This window comes from Lithobates pipiens, unplaced genomic scaffold, assembly GCF_037356315.1.
Source record: "Lithobates pipiens isolate NorthernLeopardFrog02 unplaced genomic scaffold, aLitPip1_a1.2 Scaffold_18, whole genome shotgun sequence".
NCBI classification, from domain to species: domain Eukaryota; kingdom Metazoa; phylum Chordata; class Amphibia; order Anura; family Ranidae; genus Lithobates; species Lithobates pipiens.
The window spans coordinates 63,697,994-63,720,855 of record NW_027507758.1 but is presented as its reverse complement, the minus strand read 5'-3'; the positions used below and the strand labels follow the sequence as shown (position 1 = coordinate 63,720,855).

The 22,862-nt window shown below is 44.7% G+C and overlaps 1 protein-coding gene across 1 annotated transcript in view; it reads right to left on the bottom strand.

Annotated features, from left to right (window-relative positions):
• Positions 1–22,862, bottom strand: part of VASH2 (vasohibin 2) — a 152,989-nt gene that overhangs the window by 54,605 nt on the left and 75,522 nt on the right. The window contains exons 4-5 of the mRNA XM_077485754.1: positions 12,082–12,138; positions 2,354–2,428 (exon numbers count right to left, since the gene is read on the bottom strand). Coding sequence (XP_077341880.1) covers positions 2,354–2,428; positions 12,082–12,138 — 132 coding nt within the window. The remainder of the gene's footprint in view (positions 1–2,353; positions 2,429–12,081; positions 12,139–22,862) is intronic.

Here is a 22,862-nt window from a genome sequence, read left to right as displayed (position 1 = left end):
TCTAGTCCTAATCTCAGGGTCAGCGCTCTGGGACCTTGGACACATACTAGGCAGAAAAATGACTTTGCAAATTTAACTGTAACAGAGTAAACTGTCCCTGAATGTGGTGGACAACACTCTAGAAGACAGGATGGGTTTATACGCATATAAAATAGGCTATATGTGATCGGGTGCCTCAAAATCATTTGCATATTCCATAATGGCACGCATGGGCAGCAGGAGAAAGGAAGGGGACACCACCAAACCTCAAAAGCTGTCATTTTTTTCCCCCCTTATTTTATTTATTTATTATTTATTTATTTTGTTAATTCAGCATACGAAATATAACCAGAATTGTGTGGGGACATGAACTCAGAAAGTGAAGATTTGCTACCTTTTACATAACATCTAGATATGATACTCCTTTCGAAGCAGTGCCCTGAAATAAGCACCAATGTACTTTCTTGGCATACAAGTCTCGTAGCTGTGTTAGATCATTTATGGCACTCACGTGGGTCCATGGAGATTTAAAACCCCATTTGGTCATGTCACTACTGTTCTCCTTGCTGAAAAGGAAGCTGTATCTGAGGAGCTGCACTGCAAGGATCTACCTGCTTCTACTGTAATCCTTTATTCTGTGAATCTATGCTTTTTCCACCTCTACTGCTACTTCCAAAAATATCTGACCAGCAGTCACCTATGAGCAGTACGGGTGACTAATCCTTTGTCCTCTTCCTGTCTTTTTTGGGCACAGCTTTCACATTAACTGTTCTCACCAGAAGGCTAAAAATAGTTCAAGAAACATGAAATCACTAAGTCCTAGTTCACACTGATGCGGTGCAGGGAACTGTATGTGATTCGGACAGGAACTGCATCACATTCCTGTTCAAATCACATGCGATTCTTTGCAGTGCGATATGAACCTATTCATTTGTATGGCTCCAATCGCACCGCACCCGCACAAAAAAGGGGCATGCCCTTTTTTTTGCCACACTGGAATCGGATCGCCGAATGGGATCCAACTCAGCAAAATGCACTGTTTTGCGAATTGTTTGTGGGGTCTTGTTAACTTAACACTGACACCCGTGGCGGTTCGCATGAATACAGTGCGATTGCGATGCGGTGCGGGAAACACACAGGAATCGCTGTGAATCCTGCACTACATCAGTGTGTACCAGGACTCCAAGCAAAACGAAATACTATTATTCTTTTCCGCGAAAGAAGCTGCCATCTTAGCTTCTGTTAGATCTGCAACTGCCGTGGTGCTGCACATGTGGTCAGGTATGATACCAGCTATTTTGTGGATTGACAGTTTGGTTGACAGGACAAGCAAATGTGACAGTTAGGATTACAACAGTTTTTTAAAACCGTTAAATCAATGGGTTTAGTTCTGCTTTAACAATCACCCTCCTCGGTTGCAAATATTCACCTTTCTCACCAGCAATAAAGAGGAATAACCAGTACTTCTGGAACATGTCACTCACTACCCTTTCTTCCATGTGATGGTGGATAGGGAGTTCCTAGTCCTGTGTAAGCTACATAATGCAGCTTGCACCCCCAAATTTCTTCGCCCATAGAAACCAAAGAAATTGGTGGGGGACTAAACGGAAGGTACTGTATGTGCAGCTCGGATGGGCAGTAGGCAAGTGAAACTTTCGGCTTTGCTTCTGTGTTGTTGTATACCCAAGTTGACTTTAGGACACACTGTGGTCTTTAGTAAGCATGGCTTTGCCCAAGATGTTAACATTCTTATGGAAGCAATTTAAATAGATGGAATAGTGGAGCCTGAACCTTGACAGCCCCAACTGTATCTGTGATGAGAAGTAATGCCTGATGAATGCAGAAATGTATAGGGAGCCAGCTTGGAATAGACTTTTAGACCTGGAGGTTGGTGGAAATTGTCAGCTGTTGAAAACATGTGCCCCCTTTCAAAGCCCAAACTGCTTTGGTCAACAATCTGGTACAGATGGATAGAGAGGGGAGGAAGTGCCTGGTGCCGCACATCCACATTTATGATCAGTGATAGAATGACAACCTTATCCAGGGCCCTTGCCAGGCCACACCCTAACACGCTTCGCTCCGTCCCTCTGAGCTTAATCATGGGGATCTGGTATAGATGGCTGGTACAGAACTTGGCAAAATATGGTTTTGCCTTAATTTGCCAAGTTCTGTAGCTGCCTGGATGAACCTTTATTCACAGTTTATACCTTTGGAAACACATTGTAAAACATATTTATACAATCTCTTCTTCTCCATTACTTCTATTATCTCATACCATTTGTGCTCATGACAACTGACCGAGCAAAGGATCATGGGATTAGTTAAGCCGGCGACAATAATAAAAAAGAGGCTTAGTATAACCATGAAAGGATACATTCCAAGAATAACGGCCTCCAGACACTTAATAGGCAAGGATTCTCTGGTCATTTCACGGGCCGTCTCCATTAACCTAGAAGATAGATAAGGAGGAAGACTTTCATATAAGTGGAAGCAGAGAGGCTTATTGATTAGCATTGTGGCTTTGCAGAGACAGGCCCTGGTTTTTCCTTCTACTAGGTTCACTGTCAGCATAGGCCTCACTGTGAAGCTTGATATTTGTATCTTTCTGCATTTAATTGAACCTAATAAATGTTCATCTGCAGGTCTATGGCAGAAAAAAACAATAAAGAAAGGGGTGCAGTGCTGTGCCAGGCCCCCCTCCCATCCCTTTGCAGCATTAACCACAAAAGCAAAGATAGAATACCTTCAGAGAAACCTCCATGTAGAGCCAGAAAAATGGAAGGCTGAAGTTATAAACAAATTATGACTTTTCCAGTTACAGTTGAGCTTGGCTCTGCTCCTTTCAACATTCCAAGCCATCCTATTGGTCAATCAGGTGAAAGATCCAAACGGGAGGTGCAAGAGGGTGAAAGGGGGTGAAACCAAACATCTTTAGTATTAAAAGCCTAGATTTGTTTTGAACTTCAGATGCCTGTATCTCTAAATCAACCACTTTCAATCAAGGATCCTCCAGAGGTTGTAGGGGTTTCTTGGAGATGCCCGATCTTGCATCTGATAGTGCCTGCACAATTCTGTATCTAACACCACTTGGAATATCTTTTTAGCTGTCTGTAAGGGTGGCTGACCACCAAGGAAGGTATTGTTCCCACTGACCACAGGAGGTCGGCTACTCAGCACAGGCGCCATTCAGAAAATGCTTTGAATCTTCTCAATTAAGGCAAAGCATTCCCTAATTGGAGGAGCTGGAGAATATATTGTACCATCCCATCTCCCCACCTTTTGCACTCAGAAAACATTTACATTTATTGTGAAAATGCAAGGCATTCTATGAATGGCGCCCGTACCGAGCGACCGGCCTCCTTAGCTCAGCACGTGATCTGGAAACAAGTGGAGATGACTGGAGTAGTGGGGTTTACTTCAGTGATTTCCAGCTTCCAGGGGCATTGGCCAGGTATGGCATATACATTGTTACATTGGTTCCAGCTGGACCAATAAAACTATGTATAAACTACCATACCTCAAATTCATCCTTAAAGCGGAGTTACACCCAAAAATGGAACTTCCGCTTTAAATGACAGTGACCCCCTGACATGCCATGTTTGGCATGTCATTTTGGGGGGGGGGTACCCTCTTTTTAGAGGCATCCAGCTCCCAGTTCCTCCCGGGGCTTCGCTGCAACGAAAGGAAGTTTACCTCTCCTCCCTCCCTCCCTCCCTGCAATCCCAAAAGATTTCCCGGCCATTCGCAGCACAGCTCGCGCATGCGCAGTGCGTGCCCGGCTGTGAAGCCACAGCTGGGTGCCCACAGTAAGAATGCTGGGGCGCTATGGAGAGAAGAGGGAGTAGAGCGGGGCGTCGTACGCCCGCATCGCTGAACCATGGGACAGGTGAGCGTCTGATTAGTAAAAGTCAGCAGCTACACTTTTTGTAAGCAGGGCTTGTTTTGTGTGCTAAAGTTAACCCTATTATACCATACTAGGTCAAATTTATTACAGCAGTCTGGCGTTTTGCATTATATAATAAAGCAGCCTCTCTCAATCTTTTCAACACAGAGGGACCCTTAAAATAACTCTCCAGTCTCAGGGAACCCCTGCTAAAAACAACTCTTCAGTATCTACAACTCATGATACATTAGTGTGAGAAGAAGGCTCCCCACAGATAGCTAAAAAGACCAATGGTGTCACTGGGAACTTATCTGAGGGGCAGAAATTGCTCATTGCTCAAACCTAGCAACCTCTGAAGCAGGGGTCTCCAAACTTTAGACACAAAAGGCCAGTTTACTGTGCTTCAAACATTGGGGGGTCGGAGGGACTGCGGTCATTGGGCATAAACAATGTCCCATTATGGGCATCAGTGGGAGGGATAGTCTCAGATCATGGGTGCCAGTGGAAGGAATGGTAACTCATCATTGGTGCCAGTGTGAGGAATAGTGCCCCATCATTGGTGCCAGTGGGAGGAATAGTTCCACATCATTGGTGCCAGTGGAAGGAATAGTGCCCCATCATTGGTGCCAGTGGAAGGAATAGTGCCCCATCATTGGTGCCAGTGGAAGGAATAGTGCCCCATCATTGGTGCCAGTTTGAGGAATAGTTCCACATCATTGGTGCCAGTTTGAGGAATAGTGCTCCGTCATTGGTGCTAGTGGATGGAATAGTGCCCCATCATTAGTGCCAGTGGAAGGAATAGTCCCACATAATTTGTGTCAGTGGGAGGAATAGTCCCACATCATTGGTATCAGTGGGAGGAATAGTCCCACATCATTGGTGTCAGTGGGAGGAATAGTCCCACATCATTGGTGTCAGTGGGAGGAATAGTCCCACATCCTTGGTGTCAGTGGGAGGAATAGTCCCACATCCTTGGTGTCAGTGGGAGGAATAGTCCCACATCATTGGTGTCAGTGGGAGGAATAGTCCCACATCATTGGTGTCAGTGGGAGGAATAGTCCCACATCATTGGTGTCAGTGGGAGGAATAGTCCCACATCATTGGTGTCAGTGGGAGGAATAGTCCCACATCATTGGTGTCAGTGGGAGGAATAGTCCCACATCATTGGTGTCAGTGGGAGGAATAGTCCCACATCATTGGTGTCAGTGGGAGGAATAGTCCCACATCATTGGTGCCAGAGGAAGGAATAGTGCCCCATCATTGGTGCCAGAGGAAGGAATAGTGCCCCATCATTGGTGCCCGTGGAAGGAATAGTCCCACATCATTGGTGTCAGTGGGAGGAATAGTGCCCCAGCATTGGTGTCAGTGGGAGGAATAGTAATCCATTGTTGGTGTCAGCGCAGAAATGATTGCCCCCTAGTTGGTGTCAGTGGGAGGAACAGTGCCCTTGGGGCCAGACAAAGGCAAGCAAAGGGCTGCATTCGGCCCCTGGGATGCAGTTTGGAGACCACTGTTCGTGGAACCCTAGTGTTCTATAAAACCCTGGTTGAGAAATCCTGTAATAAAGGTACATTGGATCTAATGCCACGTACACACGACCAGACTTTTCGAGGGACTAAGTCTGACAGACTTTCGACGGAGTTCTGACAGAGTTCTGACAGAGTTCTGACAGAGTTCTGACAGAGTTCTGACAGAGTTCTGACAGAGTTCTGACAGAGTTCTGACAGAGTTCTGACAGAGTTCTGACAGAGTTCTGACAGACTTTCCGAATGAACGGACTTGGCCACACACAATCACACCAAAGTCCGACGGATTCGAACGTGATGACGTATGACTGGACTAGAATAAGGAAGTTCATAGCCAGTAGCCAATAGCTGCCCTAGCGTCGGTTTTAGTCCGTCAGACTAGCACACACACGAGCGGATTTCTCAGTAGGAACTGGGTCCGGCAGAGTTCTGTAGGAAAAATTTGAAACATGTTCCATTTCTAAAGTCTGTCAGACTTTTGCAAATCAAAAGTCTGCTGCAGCCCACACACGTTCGAATAGTCTGCCGGAATCATTCCGTCAGACTTTTGATGTTGAAAAGTCTGGTCGTGTGTATGGGGCATTACAAGACATTATTGCCGACTGCAGAAGGATTTCACTTAGAGCACTGGGAGGTGTGGGAAATGTTCCAATTACCTTCTAGTACAGACCTCAGGAAACATCTACAGGTTTCAACAAAGGCTGAACATTGCCTGCAGCTTCCACAATAAAATCGAAGCAACACAAACTGGTAAGTGTACCAAAACATTTGCTTACATTTCAATGATTAAGCAAACATTTTAAATGCATATTGATCACCTGCCATTAAACATCTATGTAAACAGGTCCTTAGCGTTCCCCCTTTAAATAACTATACTGTCACCCTGGCACAGATGTCTAGACAGATCACCCAACATGTGCCACACAACGCCTCCAAGAATGATGTACACATGAGAATTCCCACAAGAAGGGCCTTTGTGTGACACTGCTGTCAGCTGTCTCTGGCCAATACATGAACTCACAAGAAGACTTTGCTTCGTAAAATCATTTTGTAATTGTTTGTCTGGCAGGATTGGATTAGGAAGAAATTAATTACCACCATTTTTGTTTATTTAAAGGCAATGTAAAGTAGCTTGAAGCCATTTGTGTTCTGTATGTTCAGAACTAAAAGTAGCAAGTTTAACAAAATATATTTCCATTTTTAAAGCAGATCTAAAAACTGAGCACCACAAACTGAAAACGCAATTTAGTTTATTTTCATTATTCAAAGCAAACGCACCCATCCATGTCTCCATGCTTTATTTTGTTGGGAAATCACTTTGAAAAACACCCCCCTACCATTTCTAGCTGTGGTCATCTTCAGTAAGAGCAGATGACACATGTAGCATTTACTATCAGGAATCCATCAGCCTTTAGCTCAGGCATGCAGGCAGGGGGGTGTGCTTAGCTGAGAAAGCCCCTCCTCCCGATAAAAGAAGAAAAAATGCCATGAAGACTCCTGGGATGTATGACATTTTAACCTATGCCAGAAACAGGAGGAAACTGAAAAAAAAGTTTAAAACAAGTAAATATACTTTTCTATCTATTTACTAATGCTAGAAGCATAACAGTTAAGAATAGCCAAAGTTTAGTTCCACTTTAAGTTGCATAAGAAAGAATTACTTCATTGACTTCATGTGTCTAACACAGTCACCTTGTTCATTTAGGGCAGTGGTCTTCAAACTGTGACCCTTTACTTGCCCTTATCCGGCCTGAGGCACTATTGCTCTCACCAATAACTGGGCCACTTGCCCTCCCGCCCACACCAGTGATGGGGGGACACTTGCCCTCCCGCCCCCACACCAGTGACGGGGGGACACTTGCCCTCCCGCCCCCACACCAGTGACGGTGGGACACTTGCCCTCCCGCCCCCACACCAGTGACGGTGGGACACTTGCCCTCCCGCCCACACCAGTGACGGGGGGACACTTGCCCTCCCGCCCACACCAGTGACGGTGGGACACTTGCCCTCCCGCCCACACCAATGATGGGGCCACTTGCCCTCCCGCCCACACCAGTGACGGGGGGACACTTGCCCTCCCGCCCACACCAGTGACGGGGGGACACTTGCCCTCCCGCCCACACCAGTGACGGGGGGACACTTGCCCTCCCGCCCACACCAGTGACGGGGGGACACTTGCCCTCCCGCCCACACCAGTGACGGGGGGACACTTGCCCTCCCGCCCACACCAGTGACGGGGGGACACTTGCCCTCCCGCCCACACCAGTGACGGGGGGACACTTGCCCTCCCGCCCACACCAGTGACGGGGGGACACTTGCCCTCCCGCCCACACCAGTGACGGGGGGACACTTGCCCTCCCGCCCACACCAGTGACAGGGGGACACTTGCCCTCCTGCCCACACCAGTGACAGGGACACTTGCCCTCCCACCAACAACAATGACAGGGACACTTGCTCTCCCACCAACACCAATGACGGGGGAATTGTCCTCCCATCGACACCAATGACGGGGCACTGGCCCTCCCACTGACACCAATGACGGGGCACTTGCCCTCCCACCAACACCAATGATGGGACGCTATTCCTCCCACCGACACCAATGATAGGGAACTATTCCTCCCACCGACACCAATGATAGGGCACTTGTCCTCCCACTGATACCAATGATAGGGCACTATTCCTCCCACTGATACCAATGATAGGGCACTATTCCTCCCACTGATACCAATGATAGGGCACTATTCCTCCCACTGATACCAATTATGGGGCACTATTCCTCCTACTGATACCAATTATGGGGCACTATTCCTCTTACTGATACCAATTATGGGGCACTATTCCTCCCACTGATACCAATGTTGGGCCATTATTCTTCCTACTGATACCAATGTTGGGCCATTATTCTTCCTACTGACACCAATGATGGGGTGCTATGCCTCCAATTGACATCAACTATTCCTCCCCCTAATACCAAAGACGGGACATTGTTTATTCCCACTGGGCACAGTCTGGCCCCCCTAAAATCTGAAGCACAGTAAACTGTTCCTTTGCTTAGAAAGATTGGAGACCTCTGATTTAGGGCAAAGTGTCAGTGTCTCAGCAAAGGGTGGTCACCATGCAAAGCTCCCCCATCATCCCCTCATCCTTCGCACACACGCCTTGGTGAGAAGAGATATGGGCCCTGTGTAAGATAGTAGCCTGAGCAAACACCCGTTTTGCTACTATGGAGAATAAAACTCAGCACACCAAGTAAATAATCCCAGTATGTCTAACATGTGAGGAAGTTTGCAAGAAACTTCCTCTATATTAGAAATGTTTTCTTTTGTGGTCTCTGAGTTTTTCCTCATTTACACGACTTTAGCAGACTTGCAGATTTGTTACTTAGCACCCGACAACATCATGTCATATGATGACAGCAAATAAAAAGTACCTTATCCCACTCAACTTATTTGCTTCCCTAAATCATTTTTACATTGTTTTCAAAGCTTTCATTTAGTGCACCATTTTTAAACAAAATACCAGGCGGGCCCATGCTTTTTTTTTTTAAAAAATGTAATTTATTTATTTTTTAGAAAAATTTTTGACAAAAAAAGCACTTTTAGTTTCAAAATGTAACTGACTGTAATCAAAATGTTTAAACTTTTATCATGTTTTTGTTTTTACTTGTATTGCACTGTGACAGCTGCAGCATACCGGCTTCAGCTGTCAGTGTGCTATTCTCTCTGTTCAAGGCAGAGTGACAGCTGAAGCTAAAGGTTTGTTTGTTTGTAAACAAGCCCATGTGATCGTCATGATTGGCAAGATGTGAAAAGACACTGACTCATTACAAATAAGTAGTATAGCCTGGCCTTTTTCAACCAGGGTGCCTTGGCAAAATGCCTATAAATTTATCAGACACTGTATACAAGCAAGCGGGTGGATCAAGCCTGCCCTTTAGTTACACAAAGCCACAGCTTTTCTTTATGCACCATTATGACTAGACACTGGCATCTGAACAACCAATGACGTCATCAGTTGATAAGGAGGATGTCTGTTGCCTCCACAGGATCCTTGTTTGACCCTCCTCTGCTCCTCTCCCTCAGCACTGGGGTCACATTAGCTGACTGATGGAGAGAAGCGGAGGGGGAAGAGAAACAATGGAATACTAGTCAGTACCAGTGTGCAAAAGTGTATTTGCTTTGGAAGAATAAATATCCCCTAAGGTTGGGTGTCCTACGTGTGGATGTTGCGGCATTATGTAAAATTATTAAAATCGTTTTTTTACATTTTAGAATGAGGTGCCTTGAGGCTGTCCATAATTTTAAAGGATGCCTTGACTGAAAAAAGGTTGAGAAACACTGGTATATACCAAAAAAGTCTGTTTTAGCATGTTTTTAGAATTAAGACCACCCATAGATGCGTACTTCTAGTTCTACATTGTGATGTACATTGATGTTCACCAAGCACCATACTGTGGAGAAATAATCTACAGACTGCATTTAAAAACGGGTTAAAAACCAACCCCAGGCTATCATTTAGACCGGGATTGGAGTGCGGTAGACCAGTAGAAGTCGGTGTTTGTTAGCGCCGTTTTAGAATTAAGACCACCCATAGATGTGTACTCCTAGTTCTACATTATGATGTACATTAATGTTCACCAAGCTGTGGAGCATTACTCTACAGACCACATTAGAAAACAGGTTAAAATTTAGGCCGAGGGTGAACTGCAGTTGACCAGTAGCAGTCAGTGTTAGCACGTTTTTAGAATTAGGACCATAGATGGGTACTCCTAGCTCTACATTAATGTATATTAATGGTCTCCCAATAGCATCATGCTGTGCAACATTCATATTATGGACGGTGTTAGAAAAACTGTTTTTTTTTTCAATTTTGGATAGAGTAAGGGAGGATCATAACTCCTGTCGGTTTATTTTTTGTCATTTGTGTCCCTTTGGGGAGATTTCCATTCACTTCCTGTCCAATACCCAAACAGGAAGTGAGGAAATCCCTGCAAATTAAGGGAAATCCTTGGAGACCCCCAGGTGTCTCCATTGGTAAATTTCCCTTCTATTACATTTCTGGGGACAACACAAAATTTTCTTTCACTTCACAATGATAATAGTAAACAGGACAAATAGAGGGTGAATCTCCCTAACGGGGGTCACAAACAGCAATTAAAAACTGACAGGGGTTCTAATCCCCTTCGCCACTTAAAAAGCTCAATGCCAGACAAAACATTTTTTTTTTCTTCTTTTTTTTTGTGATAGAGGGAGGAAGTATTAAAACTCTTTTTATTAACTTTTAGATATTAGTGAAGAAGAGGCCAAAAATGTCCATTCTAGGTGCAATACATCCCATGAGGTGTTACATGAAACAAACATGGCAGCAAATTGAAATTGACAATACAAGTGTACAAGTATCCCTGTGTTGGTGACACCAGAACAAGCAATGAGGGCAATGGGTGTTACTGCCACAGGAAAACACAGAGAGCAATGAAATCCTTACACATTTTCTATTTTTTCCCTGGCCTGCCCAATAAACAGTATTTGCTTTTCACTTTGTCTCTGATCCCATTGGAAATGTTTGCCATCAATTCCTGCCCATGTTATAATCAATTCCTGCCCATGTTATAATCAATTCCTGTCCATGTTATAATCAATTCTTGCCCATGTTATAATCAATTCTTGCCCATGTTATAATCAATTCTTGCCCATGTTATAATCAATTCCTGCCCATGTTATAATCAATTCCTGCCCATGTTATAATCAATTCTTGCCCATATTATAATCAATTCCTGCCCATGTTATAATCAATTCCTGTCCATGTTATAATCCTGTCCCAGGGACAGGAAGTGATGAGATACCTCCCTAATAGCAGCAATAAAAACCCAACAATGGTTCCAACATTCTGACATAAGAGAGTGACGGGGACAAATGCAAGGTCGGGAATGTACACAATGGAGTTCATGCTGAGGACTCTTTCAGCCAAAAAGATTTCTGCAATTTTATTATCAAGAGGCAGGAATCTTGAATTGTCGAGCATTTCGATTTGTTTTAGTACGGGGACAACAGAAGCAAGGAAAACCGTAGATATTTGTAATTGCAGATATGTTTAATTTGACACGATACACTAAAAAAGAAGAAAAAAAAAAAGCTAAAAGGTGTATCAAGTGTCTACATATAATTTAAGGGCCAGTTCACACCACATGCAACCCAGTGCGTTTTTTTTCCTTCACCAAAAAAACATGGAAAGTAGGTCATATGGTTTGCAATGACATAGTTCACACCAGTGCTTGCAGTTCCAGTCCAAAAAAAATAAAAAAAGTATGACATGCTGCATTTTTCCTGCACGGGACTGTACTGGAACTCTGTAAAAGGGATCAAAAATGCACTGGAATGCACCTAAACGTACCAAAAACCCACTGAAACGCACATGTCCTTATTTAAAGGTGAAGAAAAAAAAAAAAAAGAGGGGGGGGGGGGGAGCACTGGACTGCGTTTCTATGGTGGGAACTGGCCCTTAGACCTACTTGGTCTTTCCCTAGAAATTCTATATAGAAACAGCAAATAGGAGCGACACAGTTACATTTATAATAGCTTATCACATTTGTAATGTCAGCTTCATTACAGCAGTACATGATAGCCAGCAATGCACTCCGGGATCACACTAAGCGGATTTACATAGTAATTGCAATGAAGAAATAATTATTCATACCCACTTAGTGGTCTGGTCTTCCTAATTTCAAATAACTGAGTTCCAGTGTGGTTATATCTGTGTTTCTGACATTAAGGAGAAATAACCAGAATGTAGTTCATCAAACACCAAGGCAGCCAATGGGGAATGCTATTACAAATCCAAAATTAATATTTATATACACACACACAGTCGCATAATATATATATATATTATATATATCTCCAAAATATAGAATTCAAGCTAAGGGGGTACCTCGTCCCATATAACGTTAACTAAAATAAAAAAGAAGAGCACAACAAGATGGACTATAACGGTACCTAAAAAGGATTTACACCAAAGGTTAATTTCTAATAATTTTATTATTAATCAAAACATATATTAAATACATATTGAAGTTAAAAATGCAGACATATGTTCATTTACAGCTGAATGGTCACAGTTGTACGTCATGTCATATGCGATGGTTGACGCGTTTTGCAATTAGCTTCTTCAGAACAAATATATATATATATATACACACATACATACATATATACACACACACATATATATATATATATATATATACATACATATACACACACATACATACATATATACACACATATACGCACACACATATATATATATATATATATATATACATACATATACACACACATACATACATATATACACACATATACGCACACACATATATATATATATATATACATACATATACACACACATACATACATATATACACACATATACGCACACACACGAAATATAAAAGGTTATTCCACATTTACAAGAGAGCCATCATCCAAGCAATACCCTTCCCCCCCAGCCACACTTGACTACCTAAGACGGCTTTCACACCAAGCCGTCCATAGCGGATTTTGCAGGGAATTTCGGCCGCTAGCGGGGAGCTTTTACCCCTCGCTAGCAGCCGCGAAAGGGTTAAAACTGCCCGCAATAGCTGCGTTTTGCCGGCGGGATTGCAGCGCTGCCCCATTGATTTCAATGGGGAGCAGCGGTAGAGGAACAGTAAACACACCACTCCTTCACCGCTCCAAAGAAGCTGCTGGCAGGACTTTTCCTGATGTCCTGCCAGCGCACCGCTCCAGTGTGAAAGCCCGATGCCCAATTACTGAATTGTCACTGAAGGTGACTGTTCATCTGCAGGCTGAAGACTTTAATTTTAACCAGTCTCCAGCCTGCATAAGATAACTATTACTACTAGGAAGCCATTCGGATTGGTTCTTGATTGTCAATGGGGACCACAGTTGTCAATGACAGACAGGATTGAGAGCCAGCAACTGTGCAAATTAAGGGCCGTTGGCTCGTAAAAGGAAGAGAATTTATTCATGTGTCCCCGAGCACCTGACATTGTGCTGGGCCGTGTTAATAAACAGATTGTGGGTAGGAAAAAATTTGGAGCCTAACTCCATGTTTACATTCACTTTAAACAGTTTGGGGCAAACTGGACCAAACTAACTATATTCTTTACCAATTGCTGTTTAGAGATTGTGGATATGTTACAAGAGATGGTCAGAGAATGCAGACATGATACAGGAGACTGTGAACATGAAACCTATAACAGCTTTTACCCCAAAACAAACAACATTAAAGTAAAATGGGACTCTAATGAGGAAACATAAATGTATGAAACCATATCTACATTACAATAAAAATCTGACATAGAAATGTTCACTATATGCAATGGACCATTAGTGGAATATGGAATCAACGCGTTTTGTGATTAGCTTGCTTCTTTAGGATCCACGCCTATCGCACATATGTCAGAAAGGCCATTCTCATATCCAATCGACTGAGAATTGGTATATACTGCCATCAAAATCAGCAAGAGAACAAGCAGATAGAGTAGACCTTAAAGTGATTCTAAAAGCTTTCTTTAAGAAAAAAATAACAAACATGGTTATACTTGCCAGATCTGTGCAGGGGCTTTGCAGAGAGCAGGTCGGATCCTCCTCTTCTCGGATCCCTCGCTGGCACTCCTGACCCCCCCCCCCCCCCCCCCGCCAAGTGCCCTCAGAGCAAGCAACTTGCAATGAGGGCACACGAGCCAAAGCCCTGCATGTCCATTCACACACAGAGTCGTGGCCCCTCTCTTTCCCCATTGGCTGGAATTGAGGACAATGGAACCCGCTGCTGTCTCACCCAATGAGAAGGGAGAGTCCCCAGACTCACTAGTCGCATCACTAGGTCGAGATGAGGCTCAGGTACGTATTAAGGGGGCTGCTGCACACAGAAGGTTTTTTACCTTAATGCATAGGCCCCTTTCACTCTGGGGTGGGAGCGGCATCGGCTACTTACCGTCGTTTTAGTTAAGCCACCCCCGTGTGAAAGCTTGAGTACTTTCACACTGGGGTGATGCGCTTGCAGGACAGACAAAAAAAGTCCTGCAAGCAGCATCTTTGGGGAAGTGCGGAAGTGCCGCTCCCAAAATGCCCTGCCCGTTGAAATGAATGGGTAGCGCTGTCGGCAGCGGTGCAACACAGGCGCTATTAATCCTTTTTTCCAGCTTCTAGCAGGGGCTATAAGTGCCCCGCTAGCAGATGAAAAGTGACGCTATAGCAGCGGTAAAGGGCTGCTAAAACTACCGCTAGCGTCCACACCGCCCCAGTGTTAAAGGGGTCTTAATTATAATTTTATATATCATTGAAAACTGAAGAAATAAGCCTAAAACACTAAAATAATCTGAACAACCTTAAAACACATGTACAAGCATGAAGCAATGGGGTTGTATTATGAAAGGCAAATAAACTGTACTCTCTGCAAGTACAGTTGCTCCAGAGCTTAAAGTAAATTAGCAGAAGCTCTGCTGACTTCTATCATCCAATCATGTGCCAGCAAAAATGCTTTTTTTTTTTTTTCCTAGCACATGATTGGGTATTCTTTGCAAAGTGAAGCTTTACCTCATTTACTAAGCTCTGGAGTAACAGCTCTTGCAGAGTGCACAGTCTATTTGCCTTTAGTAAATCAACCCCAATGTTTTTAGAACACATTCGAAAGAAAACACATGACGTGGCGATATAAACAAGATTTCTTCCTGTATAATCAGACCCTCCCAGCCTGTGGGGACAAAGTTATACAATGGAGACGCTGACAACATACAATCTGTTGTGGCCAAACAAGAGCCACAAACACAAAGACTGCAGTTCAGGCGTGGACGTGGGAAAAGGCACCTCTTTATCATCGCCGCTTTACTGTGACAAGGCACAAAAGTTGGCTGACTATACCTTAACAGGTGTGGAGAAACACTTCAGAAATGCAAAAATAAATGTAAAACACGAAGAAAAAAGAAAAAAAAAAGAACAAACAAACAGGGGGATGTGGGGAAAAAAAAAAAAAAAAGAATATACTTTTTCCCATAAAGAAGTTTTAATCGACACTTCACAAATAATATGTAAACAGACACATAGATATCCTTGCGGGCAGGGACAGATGTCAATGTAATATTACACACATACATACATACATACATACATACATAGAAGAAGAAAAAAATAATTAAAACAAAAAAAAAATATCAGCAGGACAGAACCATAAAAATACAAATCTAAACCAGGGACAAGACAACACGGTTAACACCAAGCTCCAGGGAGTCTACACAGCGGACACACAGACCTCCAAGTAGGGCAATCCAACTAGAAAAAAAACTTTGACCCTGTGGGATTCGGATGGGTTACCAACCACATGTTAACGTTTTCTGCATACAGCATATCCCCTCATAGGGGGTCATTTATGATACAAACGTGCATCTCAAGAAGAGAATATGGAGTAAATAAAAGATACTGGTATGCCCTAAGTAGAGGAGAGAAGGAAGAGAGGAGAAGAGAAGGAAGAGAGGAGAGGAGAAGAGAAGGAAGAGAGGAGAGGAGAAGAGAAGGAAGAGAGGAGAGGAGAAGAGAAGGAAGAGAGGAGAGGAGAAGAGAAGGAAGAGAGGAGAGGAGGAGAGAAGGAAGAGAGGAGAGGAGGAGAGAAGGAAGAGAGGAGAGGAGGAGAGAAGGAAGAGAGGAGAAGAGAAGAGGAGAGAAGGAAGAGAGGAGAAGAGGAGAGAAGGAAGAGAGGAGAAGAGGAGAGAAGGAAGAGAGGAGAGAAGGAAGAGAATATGAGAGTAGGGAAGAGAAGAGGAGAGGAAAGAAGGAAGAGAAGAGGAGAGGAAAGAAGGAAGAGAAGAGGAGAGGAAAGAAGGAAGAGAAGAGGAGAGGAAAGAAGGAAGAGAAGAGGAGAGGAAAGAAGGAAGAGAAGAGGAGAGGAAAGAGGAGAGGAGAGGAGAGAAGGAAGAGAAGAGAAGGAAGAGAAGAGGAGAGGAGAAAAGGAAGAGAAGAGGAGAGGAGAAAATTAAGAGAAGAGGAGAGGAAATAAGGAAGAGAAGAAGAAGAGGAGAGGAGAAAAGGGAAGATAAGAGGAGAGAAGGAAGAGGAGAGAAGATGAGGAGAAGGAAGAGAAGAGACGAGGAGAGGAGAAAAGGGAAGAGAAGAGGAGAGAAGGAAGAGGAGATTAGAAGGAAGAGAGGAGAGAAGAGGAGAAGGAAGAGAAGAGGATAGAAGGAAGAGAGGAGAGAAGAGGATAGAAGGAAGAGAGGAGAGAAGAGGATAGAAGGAAGAGAGGAGAGAAGAGGATAGAAGGAAGAGAGGAGAGAAGAGGATAGAAGGAAGAGAGGAGAGAAGAGGAGAAGGAAGAGAGGAGAGAAGAGGAGAAGGAAGAGAGGAGAGAAGAGGAGAAGGAAGAGAGGAGAGAAGAGGAGAAGGAAGAGAGGAGAGAAGAGGAGAAGGAAGAGAGGAGAGAAGGAAGAGATGAGAGAAGAGAAGAAGGAGGAGAAGAGAAGGAGGAGAGGAGGGCAGGAGAAGAGAGAAGGAGGGTAGGAGAGGAGAGAAGGAGGAGGGGAGAGAAGGAGGAGAGGAGAAAGAAAAAAAGAGGGGTAAAAGTTCTGCGACTGAGCTATCCTGTCATATGCAACAAGCCCAGTGAGAGATGAGCACAAATTACTTGTGTATAAAGGCGGATCCATACTTATTTAGCAGGCTCCAGTTACACAGTTTCAGAGACAGACCTTCACCACCGTGCTATGAAGAGCCCTGGAAAAGCCTTGGATCACTGGCTATGTCCACCAGCTGTGGAGCACAGTGATCTCTTCATGGTTGCATCTCCAGCAACAGTTAGAAATTGATGGATATATTTCTTGTAACAAGGTAGGTGTCCTATACCAGCGGGATTTGAATTTATTTGCATTTTCTTGTACAGAAACATATAAGGCTCCTTTGTGAATTGATGGCCTCCCAGTCATCCCCTGACAGGTCTAGTCCCGGATCCCTTTCCCATGCTGTACAAGCCTTTCCTGATTTGTTGAGTAATCTCCAGAATGATCAAGGTAAATTGAGGATATGAAGTGCCTCTGAGGCGTGGCCTTTGTGCATAGATATCCAAAGGAGGTACGCCAAAGAGCAAAGAAGAATCTATTCCTGGGAACATACAAAAAAAAAATGTAGAATTTGAACATATGGCCAGAAGGGAAATGAAGCCGTTTTTTTGATACAGTGGAAAGTGCCTCCAGACGCAAAGATCAACCTTTTTGAAAGAACGGCTTTGCAATCACATAGGAGTGTGGCCATTCCATTCCATGACCAGAAAAGCATTCAACATGCCAGGTGGGTAAGCTGGATTGAGCTCAACCGTAGTAAGAGGATTGAGCATGGACAATAAGGGTGAGGCTTTACAGGCCTTATAGAAGCTGTGTGAGGAAGAGCTTATTGTTGGGCGATCCAACAAACTGCTGGAGATATACGACCTCAGGATCCAGAGAGGAGATTCCGGGGCCAAGGTCAAGAAAAATTTCTCTAGGCCGACCCAATCTTTGGTTGTTGTGAATCATCCAGTCCAACACCCTAGCCAGAAATGACTTCTAATCAAATTACATATAATGGGGCACTGCCCGTCAACCCAAGGGAACATTCATGGAGCCCCTAGAGAAGAACATATGACACAAACCAAAGATTTCACGCTAAGCCCAGATTCACAGGTAAAGTGGAGCTAAACCCATCAATTTAACTGTTTTCTGAAACAGTTACATCCAAGGCATGATGTGTAAATGACTGTCAGAGGGTTCAATTCACTAACAAATACTGCATGCATTTTTGCATTAAATTAGAGCTCCAGTGGCGCAATCGGTTAGTGCATGGTACTTATATATATTGCATTAAAATATCAAATGCAGTATTTATTTTAGAAGCAGGCAATTCAATTAAAAGCTTGCAGTAGGTTTTCTTTTTTTTTTTTTGCAGTAATTAGTACATTTTTTAACATCCTATTTTATCCCAGACCTCTGGCTACAGCGGAAAGTGAAACATTTAGCAGCGGTATTACAGCTCCTGCTCGGGGGTACTGGTTGTCAGGGAGCCGGCATCAACCAGCATCTTCAGTGACCCACCACTGCTCAGCTCATTCAGCTGTCAGCCAGGAATTCCCAACTGACAGATAATTGCAAATAAAGGAGCAGAAACGATGTAAATAATAATAATACAAAAATAATAATAATAATAAAAAACAGGATGGGGTTTCCCACATGCCCTTTAAGTGAAACTAAAGGTTCACATTTATTTTTTTAAATAACAAACATGTCATACTTACCTGTTCTGTGTAGTGGTTTTGCACAGAGCAGCCCCGATCCTCCTCTTCTCAGGTCCCCCGTCAGCACTCCTGGCCCCTCCCCCTTCCAAGTGCCCTCATAGCAAGCTGCTTCCTCCGGGGGCACTTGGGTGCGCTCACTCCCAAGCCGCCTCTGTCTGACACACATAGTGCTGCTTAGCCCAGCCCCCTCATCAGTGACTGTGATTGAAAGCAGCGGGAGCCAACGGCTCCACTGCTATGTCTCATGAGGAAGAAGAAATCCGGAAGAGTTGCTGCTCTCGTGCACATCGCTGGATCGAGATTAGGCTTAGGTAAATATAAGGGGGAGCATGAAGGTAAAAAAAAAACCTTTAGCCTTCAGAAGCACTTTAACATTGGGGGGGGGGGGGCATCATGCTAATGAGGATAGGGGCCTCTTCCCCATAACCCTGGTCCAATGGTTGTGGGTGTTTGCGGGTGGGGAGCTCAACAGAATCTGGAAGCTCCCTTTAACAAAAAGGGGACCCCCGATACCATTCCCCTGCCCCCCCTATCCCTCCCCAAGTAAATGAGTATGGGGGTACATTTACCCTAAAAAAAGAGGAAACACTCCCAAGTGTTTGACTAGTCTTTTAAAAACGAAAAAAACTCCCATGGTATACATCAGTGATGGCGAACCTTGACAACCCAGATGTTTTGGACCTACATTTCCCATGATTCACACACTCTGCAGTGTAGTTGAGCATCAAGGGGAATGTAGTGCCACAACATCTGGTGTGCCAAAGTTCCCCATCACTGGTATACATCCATCCTCAACCATGTTGTTAAGCAATGTGGGTCCACAGTAATGAACGACATCCGCTGAAACCCTGCTGCTTCCCGCGTGCCAAATTACATCTTCAGGTACTTGTCGCTAAACTAACCAAAGAGACAGAGTCACTCGGGTGACAGTATTGACCTAATAAGAGCCATCTTTATTTAGGCATCATTCAGGGTCACCATCTACTTCCTGGCCTCAGATGTAAGCTCAGAGATGACATCATGAACGTTACAATGTTGCAGCCCCATCATCGGGGAGACTAAGGAAAAGCCTCCTTCTGCCTGCAGCACACGGATATAAACTCCAAAGAGGTGAGGGGTGGTATGGTTGACCAATGGGCTAGGCCTACATCCCAAAAAGACAATAGATTGGAGAAGGAACTCCCCCTTACGGGACTTTAATGGCCCAAATAGCAGTACTGATATAATCTTCGACTAATCAGAGTCACTTGACACATGGCCAGGGTTTGTAATGATAAATGTAGAGCTTGTTTTTGAAAAACAATACGGTTGCGGTTTATTGAGATATGTCAGGGATTTATTTTTCTAGATTTTTAAAAGATACTGAAATGCCAGCCATATCTTTTTTGCCATCAGGAGGAAACTACCACCCTAAATATACTGGGAGAGTCTGGCTTAAACCCTCTGACATGTCAGGATTGCAATCCTCTTATGGTGATGAAGCCTAGGGCACTGTCACCAGCCCAGAGGAATCCAAATACGAAACCACATCATCAATATGACAACTAAACAAGTTCATCAGAGAACATCAAACAGTCCTTACTAAGGAGAACAAGGCAGATTCCCCTTACGGCTTACAATCCAGAAATCACAGCAACTAAAGCTATACATCAACCTTAGCTAATCGGACGCATTACTGAACATAAAGATCCAGGAAAGGCTATAACAAACACTTATGCCCGTACACACGATCGGACTATCCGGCGGACTCTGGTCCGCCATCCGCCAGTGTGTGGGCTCCGGCTGACTTTTTGTTCCCAAAAGTCTGGCGGACTTAGAAAGAAGCTTTGACTCAAAATTGTCCACCGGACTCGGCAGTCCGGCGGACAATCCGCCCGTCTGTGTGCTAGTCCGCCGGACTTTTGAAATGAACAGACTTACCCACACACGGAGAAAAGTTAGTTCATTTTGAATGCGGCTCCCCCCCAAAGTCCATATCAGACCCTTATCCGGGCACGCAGCCTGACTGGTCAGGAAAGGGGGTGGGGACAAGCGAGAGCCCCCCCCCGAGCCATACCAGGCCACGTGCCCTCAACATGGGGGGTGCTTTGCAGAAGGGGAGAACATGGGGGGCTGCTTTGCGGAAGGAAAGCACCTTGTCCCCATGTTGATGAGGACAAGGGCTACTTCCCGACAACACTGGCCGTTGTTTGTCGGGGTCTGCGGGCGAGGGGCTTATTGGATTCCGGAAGCCCCCTTTAATAAGATACCAGCACCCCATCCTATGTGAATGAGTATGGGGTACGATGTACCCTTACCCATTCACCTGTTGAAAAAAAATGTAAATAAAAAAACACAACACAAGTTTTTAAAATAATTTATTGGACAGCTCCGGTGGTCTTCTCTTCTTCCGTCTTGGGGGTCTTCTCACCGGACTCCTCCGCTATCTTCTGCTTACTAGCGTTGGCCCAGTTTTCGGTTGCTGTCGCTACCGCCTTCTTCTCTTCTTCTTCTCTTCTTCCTTGCGATGTTGACACAACGCTCTCTCTGGCCGCAATGGCACAACGCGTCACTGCCATTGCGGCCAGAGAGAGTGTCGTGTCAACATTGCAAGGAAGAAGAGAAGACAAAAAGAGAAGAAGCAGAAGAAGCAGAAGAAGAGAAGAAGGCGACAGCGACAGAAGACCAGGCCAACGCTAGTAAAAGAGCTATAGGAAGATAGCGAAGGCCCGGCAGAAGAACCGAAGAGGGGGACAAGACCCCCGAAGAGCGGGACAAGACCCCGAAGTCGGAAGAAGAACCCTGGGCAGCGGCGGCGACGAAGAAGAAAACCGAGCTCCTCCGCTAGTAAAAGAGCTAGCAAAAGAGCAGAAGATAGAGGAGGAGTTCGGCGAGAAGACCCCCCCAAGAAGGAAGACCACCGGAGCTGTCTAATAAATTATTTTTAAAACTTGTGTTGTGCTTTTTATTTACACTTTTTTCACCAGGTGAATGGATAGGGGTGCATCGTACCCCATAGTCATTCACATAGGGTGGGGGGCCGGTATCTGGGGGCCCCTTATTAAAGGGGGCTCCCGGATTCCGATAAGCCCCCCGCCGCAAACCCCGACAACCACCGGCCCGGGTTGTCGGGAAGAGGCCCTTGTCATCAACATGGGGACAAGGTGCTTTGCCCTGTGGCCCCCCTCTTCCGCAAAGCACCCCCCCATGTTGAGGGCACGCGGCCTGGTGCGCTCGCTCGTCCCCACCCCCTTTCCTGACCGGCCGGGCTACGTGCTCGGATAAGGGTCTAATATGGACTTTGAGGGGGACCTTCACGCCGTTTTTTCGGCGTAGGGCTTATCCTTTAAGTCCATACCAGGTGACGGGGCCAGCGAGGTGTCAATTTCGGCGACATTGACATCCTGCTCTAGTTCCGTCTACCTGGAGCCACGTTCAAAATGAACAGACTTTTCTCCATGTGTGGGCAAGTCCGTTCAGCTCACAAGTCCGGCGGACTCCCGCCACAATCCGGTGGCTTGTCCGGTCCAGTCGTGTGTGGGCAGGTCCGCTCGGAAAAGTCGCCGCTGCAAAGTCCGGCGGGTTGTCCGCTGGACTAAGTCCACCGTACTAAGTCTGCCGGATAGTCTGATCGTGTGTACGAGGCATAAGAAGCACTCAATCAAAATCCCCATAAACAATTGAAAAAAACAAAACACAAAAGTCAATGAAAGTCGAAAAAAAACGAATAGGTCAATGAATCAATCTGGGGAATAAAAAAAAAAAAAATACAAAAAAAACTGAAAAAACAGGCATCTGCCAGCCCTTAAAGTATAACTAAAGCCATTTTTTTTGTTTTGGAAAGGGATTATTGGGACATCTGTCAGTTTTTATCGCTGTCCCCATTCTACTTGTCCTGTTTACCATTGTCACTGTCAAAGTGATAGAAAATCCTACATTTTGGGTTGTCACCTGAACAAGAACAGAGGGGAAATCTTCCAATGGGGACACTAGTTCTGGTGACAACAGATTTCCCTCACTTTAGAGGGATTTCCTCTCACTTTGTAGGCTATTGGACAGGAAGTGAATAGAAATCTCCCCAATGGGACACAGGTGTCAAAATCTTTACAGGGGTTATATCTCCTACTCTATCCAAAAAAGTAATACTATTAACCACTTGCCAACCAGAAACATACCCGTTT